Source organism: Astyanax mexicanus, chromosome 1, assembly GCF_023375975.1.
Source record: "Astyanax mexicanus isolate ESR-SI-001 chromosome 1, AstMex3_surface, whole genome shotgun sequence".
Lineage (NCBI taxonomy): Eukaryota > Metazoa > Chordata > Actinopteri > Characiformes > Acestrorhamphidae > Astyanax > Astyanax mexicanus.
Genome location: NC_064408.1, coordinates 24,769,663 through 24,783,387, shown reverse-complemented (window position 1 = coordinate 24,783,387; position 13,725 = coordinate 24,769,663). Strand labels below are relative to the sequence as shown.

At 36.9% G+C, this 13,725-nt stretch overlaps 2 protein-coding genes across 2 annotated transcripts in view; one reads left to right on the top strand and one right to left on the bottom strand.

The window, feature by feature from the left end:
* The window catches only part of gnb2 (guanine nucleotide binding protein (G protein), beta polypeptide 2), a 411,910-nt gene that overhangs the window by 247,868 nt on the left and 150,317 nt on the right, over positions 1-13,725 (bottom strand). The gene's annotated exons all lie outside the window — the stretch shown is intronic.
* si:dkey-34e4.1 (carboxyl-terminal PDZ ligand of neuronal nitric oxide synthase protein) overlaps positions 1-13,725 on the top strand; it is a 121,763-nt gene that overhangs the window by 4,226 nt on the left and 103,812 nt on the right. Inside the window, exon 2 of the mRNA XM_007258100.4 lies at positions 2,864-2,935. Within this exon, the coding sequence (XP_007258162.3) occupies positions 2,864-2,935 (72 nt within the window). The remainder of the gene's footprint in view (positions 1-2,863; positions 2,936-13,725) is intronic.

The following is a 13,725-nucleotide window of genomic DNA, read 5'->3' as shown; positions in this document are numbered from 1 at the left end:
CTTATGTATTTATAATTTTTTTAATACACTTTCTAAAAATACAATTATTTAAAAATGTTATGCATGATACCCAATCTGTTTGGGTAAAAAGTAACCTACTTACCAACATAACCTCGTGTTTATTTTCTTGTTCATGGGATTCAATTGAAACACTGTTTTTATTTGCAGCAATATGATAAATGTGTCAACATCCCATCCAGCACACACTCTGTGTTATCTTCCTCCAAGCTTGTAACAACTAGTCTTACTTGAAGCCAAGCTCTGGTCTATGTCCAAAAGTTGTGACATTGTTAGAGGTCAGTGGAATACAACAGACCTTTTATATGGGCACAATCAAGTTAGTACCCTGTAAATGAAGGCAGTATTACAAACAGGCTGCTACTAAATGCTCCAGTGAGTGTGTGGACCTGCTGTATAGGAAGACTGAAAAAGCTGTCTGAGGCATTTACCTTCCAGCAAATTAAAAAGGAAAGTTATTAACAGTCTGACATTAAAGAAACTGTTTATCTGCTTCCCCACTGAGGGATGGGAGTAAATCGACTTTCAAATGATATCAGATAAGCATTATCTGGGACGCTGTAGCTGCACAGGCAGCTGCAGATTTCGAAACTCATTCATTTTGCCAGAGCCAGGAGCACATTAGTCCATTAAACAGCTTACAGTCCAATGCAAACGTTTGGACACGCATGTTTTTTTTTTAGGTGAATAACTTTTACAGGATGTAAACATAAAAATGTCAATTACCTACAAATTCTAGAGAACACTAACGTATGTTTTGTATTAGGGCTGCAACAATTAGTCGATATAATCGACAATGTCAATTATTTAAATTTGTCGACTACAAATTTCATTGTCGACTAATCGTTAATTTGTAACAACAACTTGTTCTGTGTCTCTAAAAGTGTCAGATTAGATAATTACTCACTAAATATCAGTACTCTTCATGTTTAAACAGCATCTGGACATTTAAATGCCTTTTAAATCAATTTTTAGATTAGTCGACTACCAAAATGATCATTGGTTGCAGCCCTATTCTGTATGTCGCATCTGTGGGCCAAAGCTTGATTAAAATTTGGACTGAAGTAAATGGAAAGCTGTATTGCTCACATCTGTGGTCAGATGAATCAGAATTTTACAATAAATGGACCTTTACCCAGCAAAGATGATGATGTTTCTCAACTGTATGCACAGGTTATGATTGATGGAAGTGTTCCTGAGCCCTTGCAGTGATTTCCAGTCTGTTTTAATTCAGTGCTGCATAAGGACCTTGTTCTTTTCACACAGAGATTAATCCTGATTCTTTGAATCTTTAATGATATTATGCACGGTAAATGAAAGAACCTCCAAAATCTTCAGGGTTTTACATTGAGAAACGTTTTCTAAAGTTTGTGAACCTCTGCCCGTCTTTGCTATTGAGAGGCTCTGCCTCTTTAAAATGCTCTTTATATTCCCAGACATGTGAGTTATTTGCAGATTGCTCATATTCTGACTGTTTTTTTTATTTGTACTGCCTACGTTTGCAGTCTTTTGTTGCACTATTCCAATTTTTTTGATGTTTTGCTGCCATCAAGTTCTAAATAAATATGTGTTTTCCATCAAAATTCTCAATTTGTAAAATTGGAAACATGTTCTATATTGCAATGCCACTTTTTATATTCATAACATTATGCAGCCTTAATATGTTTTGTATATAGTCATATATTATGACTACCATCTTATTTGTACATCTCACTGTTCATTTTTTCATCTCCACTGAGCACTGTGAACACTTTGTAGTTCTATAATTACAGACTGTATTCCTGCATGGTTTATTATCATTCTTTTATTCTGTTCTTCAATGGTCAGGACCCCACAGGACCCCCACAGAGCAGCTATTATTTGGGTGGTATATTGTTCTCAGCACTACAGAGTACAAGTGGATCTGACATAGCAGTGCTGCTGGAGATAATATAGTGAAAAGTACAAATCTGTAAAACAAGGCTTTTGTGTGACAGAGAAGATGCATATATATCTGAAATTCACAGGGAGTCAATGTGATGTATTATATAAATACATACAAAAATAAAACAATAAGTACAGGCAGAATGTAAGCAGTGTAAACAGGCAGTGTAGGTATGGATAAAACATTGCTTTTTTTGCTGGCTAGTGCTGCTTCACTAAGTCTGTTCCTCAGCTGTTCACATACAATGATATTGGTGCCGAGCACCTCGCTTTTTATAAATCTCCAGACTCTGCTGAGCGCCCCGGGAACCTCTAAGCCTGATATTTTCAGCAACCTAAGGGGCCTTATATAGCTCAAATTTGCGACGGAGGATTAACTCTGAAATGTCTTCTGTGGGAAAGCGGCAGTTTTTGCCTGTGCAGTTCTGCCTCCTTTTTAAAGTTTTATCAGTGAGAGAAATTGCACTTCAGTGCTGATTCAGGGCCAGTTTTGCTGCGCCTGTGGGGATGTTAAAAGCCAGACTTTGAGCAGGGTAAGATGATCCTAGATGATGATAATGATACAGGATCTGTTTAAAATGGCATTTATTTATTCAAAGCTCAGGAGTATCAATATAATGTGCCAAAACACTGACCTGTTTACAGACAATGCAGCCAGATCTGATTTACTCGCTAATAGTGACCTGGACTGAATTCAAGACTCCAGTTCCAGCTCCAGCACTATGAGACAGCAAAGATGTAGCATTGCAGGAAGTCCTATTCCATGAAGAGTTTGCTCATAAAAATGTAGTTTACTGTTGACAGAATGGGGCTATTTTTTCTTTCTGTTCAAAGACAGGGGTTTTGACTCAGCCCTTAATAAGCCTCGATGTACGAGTGTGTATGTGTGACTAATTTTTTTTATTTTTGGTTTGTTTTGCAGTATGTGGGCAGTCTGGATGTCCCAAGACCCAACAGTCGTATGGAGATTGTTGCTGCCATGAGGAGGATCAGAGTAAGTTATAATTGATGCATTTTTTTAGTTTGTGCATTTTATTGTGTAGTAAAGGCTAGATAAATAAGTGTACGTTTTAATTAGAAATGAAATTTTGTATTCATTCACTTCCCACTAAACCACTGGCTTTAATAACTATATAGTTTAAAGAAAATGCTTCTTCTTTTTAAATGGTAGATTTTGGTAAATCTAATCAATAGACTCTCAGGAGTTACTGGGTCTGTCACGATAACCGTTTTTTTGGCTTATATATTATCTCAGAAATAATTTCAATAAATGTATAGTGTCATATTTTAAGACCATTTTCTGCTACGGATATAATGCTAATATAATAGCACAATAATGCATTTACACATTACTTTTAAAGTGCAATGGATCTTTAATTATTAATAATATTTAGACATTGGACTTCAAATATAAAAATAATTTAGATATCCTAAATAAACATAAAACCCCTTGTTTTTAAGTTTAAAAAACATACCACATTACAGGGCTTGTATTCAATATTTCATTATATTTGGGACACTGTAAGCAAGACAATATATTTTAATTGTTTAAATCAAACAAAAAAAAACACACTAACATTTATAAAATATGAATAAATGAAAAAGGTTTACTACCAATACAATTTTAGTAGTCACGTTTTAAACACAGCACAGAATGAATCTTTTCATATATACTAATATGCAAGGGAGAGAGACCCATCTACTCACCCAGAGAGAGCAAGGCCAATTGTGCTCTCTCAGGGCTCTGGTAGCCGATGGCAAGGTACATGAACAGGATTCGAACCGGCAATCTCCTGATCATAGTGGCAGCGAATAACCCGCTGGACCACTTTGAGCCCCGTGCAAAACAAATTTAATATGGAAACATTGATACTGTGTTTCCTTACACCCCCACTCATTTACATTACATACTTATCTCTTCTCACTAAGTAAACATAATTATAAAGTTAATATAAGGACAATATTGAGTCACCAAAAACGTTTAATGGATAATGTTATTGTGGTGACAGGCCTTGGACTTACTCCATCATATAATTGTGGACTGACTTTATGTGTAGTTTTATATTTAAATGTCTATTAGTCAGTTTTGCACAAAACATATATGGACAAACAAATCTAGCGATTATAAATGAAAGGCAGATGACAGACACATAAAAACACCTGTTAGACATGGGGAGAGGCTTGAGATGCATTTCTTAACTACGCTGTATACAAAGAGATACAAAGAAACATCAAGAAACACTGAATTTGTTGCGCAGGTGTGTTCACCAATCTTTGAGCTGATACCTTCTTTTTTGTGTGGGAGTTGATCCCTTCCACCTAGTGTTAGAACAGCATCTAGTCTTCAGGGAAGGATTTCCACTGGATTTTGGAACATGGTTGAAGTGAATCTCTGCAGCCAGAAGAGTATTATTGAGATACTGGGTGATAAGGCTTGGCTCACAGATGCCCTTCCAGTTAATTCCAGAGATGTTGGATGGAGTTGAGGTCAGGGCTCTGTGCTGGTCAGGCAACATCTTTCAGACCAAGCTCAGGAGACCATTCCTTCATTGGCCGTTTTGTGCTGTAACCGGAAAGGGCCTTGTCTAAACTGCTGCCACAAAGTTGGAACACACAGTTCTCTTGAATGTCATTGTGCATGGCTGCTCGGCTGCTGTGGTTGCCATGGAAACCCAGTCCCTGAAACTCTTGACAAACAGCTCCTGCGCTGATGTAGCTTCCAGAGGATTTCTGGAACTCTGTATTAAGTGGTATAACTCAGGACAGGGGATTTTTTTGATTTTTGGTTTAAGAGCTTGTGTGGTGTATCCGTTTACAGTTGAGCTGCAAGATACTTCCACTTCACAGTAACAGGACATGTTGGCCAGCTGGGCTCTAGCTGTGCAGAATTTACTGAAAAGCATTGTTGGTATGGCACTATGATGTCTGCAATGTGCAGAACACAGAAAAGGAGAAAGTGTGGAATTGAGTTATAAACAGATTTTAATTATTCTTTTAGTTCCTGCGCCCAATTATTCTTTTAGTTTACACCCAAAATAACCAATTTATACATCCATAATAATCAGTGTAAAAACAAGGAGGTTGGTCATAATGTTATGCCTGAACTGTATATATTTGATTGGAATGTTATTGCACGCTGTTGTGTAGGGTGTTTTGTAAATTTGCTAAATTAAACTAAAGCTGTGCCAGTTTACTATTTTTGTTGATTGTAGTTTATCATATTCTATATATCTTATCATATAATGGGCAATGTAAAAATCCTAAAAATTCTAAATGGGGAAAATAGATATCTGAAAGTGGTGAAAAAAAATTATTTTAGGCCTGAATTAGCTGGTTTGATGTGGCAGTTCCCTTCTTCAAAGTCTGTTTGGTGCTCTGTATGCAATGGGTTGTAATGTAATGAGTTATAATGAGTACTGAGAAAAAGTTCTTTACATTGTAACAATAACAGATTCTATAAACAGTTCTATCAATTTTTTAAAAATAGTTTATAAGACAAGAACTATCTTTGTGAGGTGTTCCATGAATCTGGCAACAGACCTGTTATGCGTTCAAATGCTTCTGAGTTATTATTGTTCTCTATAGAACCAGTGCATTTACTAAAGAACCTTTGTATAACCCTTTTAAATTATGTACTTTGTTACACATTTTTGAGAATGATTTTCATAAAATCCTCCACGGTTGATCATATGATGTTGAAGAAAACGAGGATGTCACAGGAGCGACTGAGCTGCTGAAAAGCTTTTGGAAAAGTCTATATATAGATATATAACACTTAATTAAAGCTGAAATGGATTTGTTGTACTCTGTGCAATTTGGCAGCTGCCGTGTTTGACTTACTGTGCTGAATCATGCTGAGAGTGGATGCAGAGGGAGACTGTAGTCAGTTTTCCAATGAAACATTCCGGAGAAGTTACGCACATTTAGGAAATTTTACCAGGAAAAATTAAGTGTGTAATTAGTCATGTTTCCATTCGCTGTAGTAGTGAGAAGTAATTTTAGATAGCTACCATGATTAGGGGCAACATTAAAACACTCAAAATGGACAGATTTATAATTGCCTTTAACAAACACATCAAAGCTGCTCTGGCAGAGCAGTTCAGAGCAATTTTAAAATTTTCCAAACAATTTGGAATGTCTAAAGCAACCTTTAAAAAACTGGTAGGTGATCACTGGCAGGGCTGCATGATATTGGAAAAAAATGACATTGTTATGCATTTTCGTTTTGTGATATACACTGTGATATTAAAAAATACAGATTTTTGAAATAAATTGTTGACCTATAAATTTGTTTTTAAAAATAGAAGTAAAAAATATTCCTTTCATGTTGAGCAGGAAAAAGCCATGATGACATTCCATACGATGTTGCACACCCTGCAATGTTTTTTTTTTGTATGCATGCATTGCGATGACAATGCTAAAAAGATATATTTTGCAGCCCTAGTCACCAGCCACCTGTTCCAACTTTGCTTTATACAAGCTGGACACTTGTGGAGTATAGGTAATATAGAGAGTATAGGTAGTATAGGGAGAATAGCGACTGTTCGTTGTTGTGTATTTTTGCTGTATGTCAAGCAATAAGAATAGGACAAAGGAAACAGCATATTAAATTACAGGATGTGCTGGAGGTTATTACAGCTTTATACAGCATTGTTCATTTGAAAGCTTCTTTTCTCAGCACTCTTTATTGCATTTTGGTTGGTATTGCTACTCTTCCATCTCCTCTTAGTGTACAAATCTTTTTGTGCTATTTTGAAGTTTTATTTAATTATTGGCTTAGTCCCCATTCAGTTTTATATACTTATCTTTAAAATGTGAAAGATAAGCTTTTTTGTATTGATAGCCCTACCCAGCTACTCTACGAATCTTACCAAACATTTATGAAGTACATACATGCTTTTATTGGAATAACTGTCTTTTCTATCCAGAGAAGGCTTTCTACTAGATTTTGAAGCAATGGTTTGAGGGTGATTGCATTCAGTGTCCAGAGCGTTAGTGAGGTTATTCAGGATTTTGGAGGATACTCAACACCCCATCACATCCCCAACTCCTTCATGTATCGTTAAAGTACTGACTGGAGCACCATCATTCACCGACGCAGTTCCACTGCTTTACAGCTCAATACTGGGGGCTTTATATCGCTCTAGCCTATGCCTGGCATGAGGCATGTGGAAAGGTGTATGTTTATCTGCTCCATGAGGGACAACATCTTTACAGGGACCCTGATGACAGCAGAAATTGGGCATGACTACTAGAATTTTCCATTTTGGTTGAGTGTTTGTGTGTGTGTGTGTGCGTTTGTTTGTGTGTAAACAACTTCTGTCTCTTTTTGTCATCCTAAAAATGTGGAGATGCATGAGTGTATCAAGCAGTTTCTCTGCAGAATTTCATTCTTTTTCGTTTGTTTCTTTTCTTATTGTCTCTTTCCAACAGAGTTCGGAATGAAGGGCATCTCTGTCAGTTAATTAGATGGGATTTGCCGCTTGATTGCATATCTCTGGTGCAGGAGGTGCAGGGTGTGTATGCAAGTGTGTAAGTGTGTGTGTTGCTCGTTAACTTCAGAGAGGATGACAGGAGATCAGAAGGCCTTCGCTCTAGGATTTTTCTTTCACCTCTGTACCCTTCATCTTTGCCCTTGACACCCTCATCCTGCCTTATAATACAAAAAAAACCATTATACTTACTTATGTTATAGCAATGTTTTTGCTGTATTTGCTGAGTCCTTAGAAGCTGTGAGATATAATTAGGGTTTTGCCATTCTGTTTAAATGTGCCTAAAATGTTGTTGTCTTTCTGTTCAAATAAAAATTCAGAATGACCAAAACAGTGCCGGAAATAATTTGGAGATAATTAAGGTCAAAACTGTTTTGTAACAGTCTTGGCAAATTGTAATTTTGTCCCCAATATGTAGGCAACTAAAACTGAAACATGACTGTTACGTTTTAAACTGGAGAGAAACACATCACCTCCAGATTTGAGACGCTTGTGCATTTCCCAGTTGTTTCAATGTCAAGAAGCGGAGAAAGAGGATGCTCCCTAGTGACGACTGTAAAAGCTTCCTACATAACCAGGAGATTGCAAGTTCAATCTGAGGTAGTGCTCCTGCCATACATGGTAATAGTTTTCTCTCCAAAACAGAATGTCATAGTGGTGTTTCCAGTATACAGTTGATGGTACCTACTAAAAAGGTCCAATGAAGGTCCAGCCAAGGCAGATGAAAGTCAATAGCAAAGTATAGTGCCGCGTATAGAGATTGTGAGTCAAGAGAAGCTACTTGATTAGACTATACTCATCACTAACCTGAAAGATACAAAAAAGAAAGATACCTTTTTGGCTGAAAGATACAAGCTGTACAGGACTAGGATAGTAATGTTAGCTGAGGTAATTTAGCCTTAGCATTTGCTTGTTTACCAAAAGACTGGCTGCCTTCCTCTGTGTAAATTCTGTGTAAAGTCAACTGTGATCTACTTTGGCTTTCTGTGGTCTGAATATAGCCTTAATATAATATACTACTGTAAACAGAGGAAACAGAGGAATCAAACTGTGCTAAATGCAGTGCTGGTATGTGTCTGGGTGTCTTCATTACAAACAATGGTTTCTAATTTTTGGGTGAATTTTTGGGTGAAGCTTTAGGTTTCATTGTGAATGTTCATTTCAACTTTAAAACTGATCTAAAGTAATATTACTACTGTAGTTTAATGTATCATTTTATACTTCTTACTGTCATCCTCCTCTCCCTTTTGTTGGGTGCAAAGATGTAGAAAGACTGTGTTAGCTTGTGTCCAGTTCTTGTTTCTGTCATTTTAAATGAACAGGCCTCTGCAGAGTTTTGTAATCGCAATTTCATGACATTGACATATGTGTAATGGAAACATTGATGCTTGTTTTGTTGGTAGCATTAACTGCCTCTTCTAAAGATAAATAAAATGGTGTAATAAAGTGCAGTAAAGTGGTGAGTTGGTGCAGACTGCAGAACTTAGTTTAACTTAATCATGTTTGTTTGTGCTGATGAAGTTTTCTGGGTTACTGAGATCCCTCTGAGAAAATGTGTATCTTGTACAATCTTCTTTTCTTTTTTGGGCTGTGTTCACTGTTGTTTATGAACAGCAGGCTTATAATATGCATGAATCTTGTATTTAGGTTTGGCCTGTCCCTCCAGTCCTCCCTCTTTCCACCCCCACCTTCTTTCTCCTCCTTTCTTTCTCTCTGTTGCTTTCATTGTTTGTGGGTAAATGAGGTCTTTTGAGCTCATTGGAACACAGTGGAGGTATTTTGGGCTTTAGATCAGCCCCCGATATTTAGGTATGCAGAGAAGATTCTTATTCCCAACTGCCCTGTGCATGCGTGTGTGTGTGTGTGTGTGTAAGCGCATGTCTACAAGACAATGATCTGAATATTCACACAGTATAACAAACAGTCTGTAACTCCATCTGATTCTATTTAGATATCTAAGAATTAAAATGATTTAAAGCTCTTTTATTAAAATGATGGGATTTCTGTGATGTGGATAACATGAATTTAAGACATTAAAAAGTAGGAAGATTGCATATAGTTTTGAGATTTAGGGGAGATTGTTTTAAAAGCCTGAGAGTATTAAAGGTTTTGTATAATTCAGCCTATACTATCTGTGTATTATGCACATTTTGTTGTTGATTTCGTGAACTGTAATCTTTGGCCTGTCATACCTCTGTGTGCATCACAGTGCCCAACCCTGGCCTGTGGGTTTACTAGCTGACCATACAAAAACAAGAACATGCAAACGAAGCTGACAAAGCATTTCACCTTTCTTCAGTCTAGTTGTTGCATTGTGGAGAATTTTAACATACATAACTCATGATAGAGAATGTAAGTGTGTCCATTATTTTCTCATTTCTTATTGTTGCTCTTTTTTGTCAATTAAAATTGTTTATTGGAGATCATCTAATAGAAAGTAAAGCATAGATTGTACACTTTGCTCAGTTTTAACGCTCTGCTTACTAAAAAAAAGTTGTGTTTAAATCAAGCTCTGGCTCATTATGACAGTTTATGTGGCGCGTAAGCTCTAGTTTGTAGCACATGGCTTACACTTTTGTTTCTCTCTTGTCTCCGCTCAAGCCCCGCCTTGTCGTTAGTGGTCGCACCTGTCTCAGTTGTAACTCAGTCCCCTTGTTTTCCTCCCCAGGTGTTTCTTATCTGTGTCTGTGGTGTGTAAATACCCCATGATTTCTTTTGACCCGCAGTTGTGCTTTGTTTGTTCCTGCAGTGTTACTGTTTGTTTGTTTGTTTTTGGTTTGATTATGTTTTCGTTAGTCCTTGCTTTTCTAGCTATCTCTTGTTATTATTGTCTTAGTTTTTGTTGCTTAGTTTTTTTTTTTTTAATGGCTACTAATAAAGCTGCCTTGCGCTTGCATCCTGCCTCCAATTTTGAGATGTTATGCAAATAAAACATTGATATAGCCATCCTAGGTAGAAAGTGCAAGTGGTAAAATGTCTCTCATCCTTAATTAAACCTGTACAACTTTTTCATATTAGTTGCCTTTAGATCTTGAGCTAAAAATAACCAGTGAAAAAAGCACATTCCCAATAGTATCTAACCATACATGTGAATCCTTTGCTTGTATCTCCCTCTTCGCTGTCCAGCGTTCTCCCCACTCCCCACTCCCTTTCATCAGAAAAAGGATTTTCTTCAGTATGGGAATATGCCACACTTACATAATGGAGAGACTGTAATTGTTTTGTGAGTTCATTTCTCTCTGGATCTAATTGTTACAGCCAAGTCTTGAGACTGTGTGTGTGCGTGTGCGAGTGCCTGGACTTTTAAAAGATGAATGAGAAATATTATTATGGCTTGTCTCTTTGGACTGGCCTATATGTAAAACTTGTGTTGCGTTAAAAATGCATTGCTTGCATTACGGATGCTTTAATTATATTAAAGTGTTCTTGTCTGATGAGTGAAAGCCTCTGAATAGTTTCAGTGTAGTGCGGCTGATAAAGGTTGTGCTAAGTTGTACCCAAGCCTGAATCCAAGCCTGAATACTGTCTGCGGTTTTGTTTTGGCAGACGTGTATGGACACTCAGTACTCAGTACTGCAGGTGGCATAGGTCTGTCACAAGATCTATTTTTGTTTTTGATAATGTATTGTTTCAGAAATAAATATGTTAAATCGTATTATTGACATTTTAAGATGGTACGTTACTAAAATAATTGTAAAATAATATAATAATAAAACAATTACACCCTTTAAAGAGCAAAAACATTTAATTATTATGAATATTCATACAATAAAATTTAAATATGTTTTAAAAGTATCACAAATAAATAAAACTAAAATAAAGCCGCTTCAATGTACAGACCAACATACAAACTCATTTACAATTTTTCTCAACTGACTGCATCACAAATGTGTATTTAGTCCAAAGCTTGTACATCCAGTTCAATGGAGTCAATCTGTCAAAATTAAGGCTTTAGTACAACAGAGAATTTAAGGCTGGATTTAAGCCACTTGCAAACTGACAGTGTTTGAGCTGTTTTGCAAAGCAGCATGGAGTGAACTCGCAGTTTCCATATTAAAACCAGTTTGAGACCTGTCCACACAGACTTATTGCTGTGATTGTGATCGAAATTACTAAATTATAAATATTTATTCAGTCACATATTTACATTTGTTTTACATTTTGTGTTTAACTTTTCCAAAAGCTTTTTAAAGGCAACAGTAATTTATTTTATTTTTTAGAACCCATTATCTGAACAATTAAGAAGATGTTAAACCTTTCCTTAAAAACAAAGTAATATTTCAGTTTAAAACTGGAAATTGCAAAGCCGGAGGAAACACAAGAGGATAAAAATAATAAGGTGATAACTGGATTTACTTTAAAGTGCCCATTTTCTCAATCCAGCCTTGTTAGTGCTTTCTGCAAAAGCAGAAGTAATTATGCATTTCTGGGAGCATAAAGTAGGTTGATTTCTCCTAAGCAGTAACTACTGCTGCAGACTGTGCTTGGAGATCTGTATTCTCTCTCTCTGTTGCTGTGTCTGTATATCTTTCTCTGTTTATCCGTTATTCTTCTATAATCCACTCTCTCTATCTTACCATCTTTCCATTTATCTTGTTGGTGCCCCTGGCATGCCCTTTCCTCTCTCTTTCTCTCTCTCCTTCCAATTTCTTTATCACCATATTGGTAGGCCACTACACTCCTGTAATAACTTCCTCTATTCCACCCCACTGACTAAAGAGAAGGAGATAAGTAGAAGCACCGTAATGATAAAAAATAGTCATATACAGATAATCCCAAGTTAGGGCTTCAATGATTAGTTGTTAGATTTTACATTGTTTACATTTTACATAAAATTTTGTTAGTGATTTCTTGTTAATTTGTAATTACAATGCACTACACAAGGTGCTGTGGAGAGAAACGCAGTGGATGAGGGTTATAGGCAGCTTACTCTGTTTACACTCCGCTCAATCTCTGTCATACAAAGCAACATACTCAACAGATATATTCCATATTTATTCATGTGTTATAGTCAAGTCAAGTCAAGTCAAGAGGCTTTTATTGTCATTACATCTGAGTACAGGTACACAGTGTGATGAAATTACGTTCCTCCGGAACCATGGTGCAACATAGAACAACAAGCAATAGACAACATAAAGTGCAGGAGTGACGACAGTGCAGCATAAAATTATAAAATTATAACACTAAATAACAATAAATACAATAAATACAAAGGACGAGACAATTTAAAGACAGGACAGTGCAGTACCGATACGGTATAATAAGTGTATAGTGGGGATAACGTGCAGAGATGTGTGACATACTGTAACATATAGGACATATATAATCACAGCAGTTACTGAGGTAGAGTTTATAGTTTTTAAGAGTGCAGCAAATAAAGTCATGTCAGCCTCTGTGTGCTGACTGGGTGTGTGTGTGGGTGAAGTTCAGTTCTTGTGAGTGTAAAGGGGGGGGGGTGTACAGTTTAGTTTTGGGTGAGTGTGTTGGGTGAGTGGTGGGTGGGGTGGGGGTTCAGTTCTGTCTCTGTGCGTTGAGAAGTCTGACTGCCTGGTGGATGAAGCTGTTGCAGAGTCTAGTAGTGGAGGCTCGGATGCTCCTGTATCTTCTGCCGGACGGCATCAGACCGAAGAGTCCGTGTGAGGGATGGGTGGGGTCGTCCACAATGCTGGTGGCTTTGCGGATGCAGTGTGTGGTGTAGATCTCGGCGATGGAGGGAAGAGAGACTCCGATGATTTTCTCAGCTGTCCGCACTATCCGCTGTAGGGTCTTGCGGTCTGAGGTGTTGCATGGGATTTAAATAGTCATTTAAATCCCATGTTTAGCTATAGTTCTACAGTTTTGAAGCAATAGAGAAAACCAGGAACAGGAACTGTTGCCACTGGAATCAGATATGTCCTATAATTAAATAAAGCTAACACATTTTTAACAGGTTATGTTAGTAATTTTGGCTTATAGTCCCAATTTACCTTAAATAATGTTTTATAGTTACTGTAATTTAATAACTGTGACAAAACAAAAACCCTGCAAAGCTTTAACAAAAGATAACTTCCTGTAAATGACTCAGTCATTATCTGCTGTGAGATGCTGTGTATATGCTTGTGGATACCAGGCATAATGCAGAGTATTAGTGGTTAATCTCCACGCTGAGGTGATGTTTGGCTATTAAACTTGCGGAGTCATGCTGATGCTACTTTTTTGCTTGGAATATTATGTGAGAAAGCAATGCAGTGTACAGCTATTAGAAATATTGTAGAGTGAGTTATGGTTAGCTGAGATTGGAGCACTACTGTTA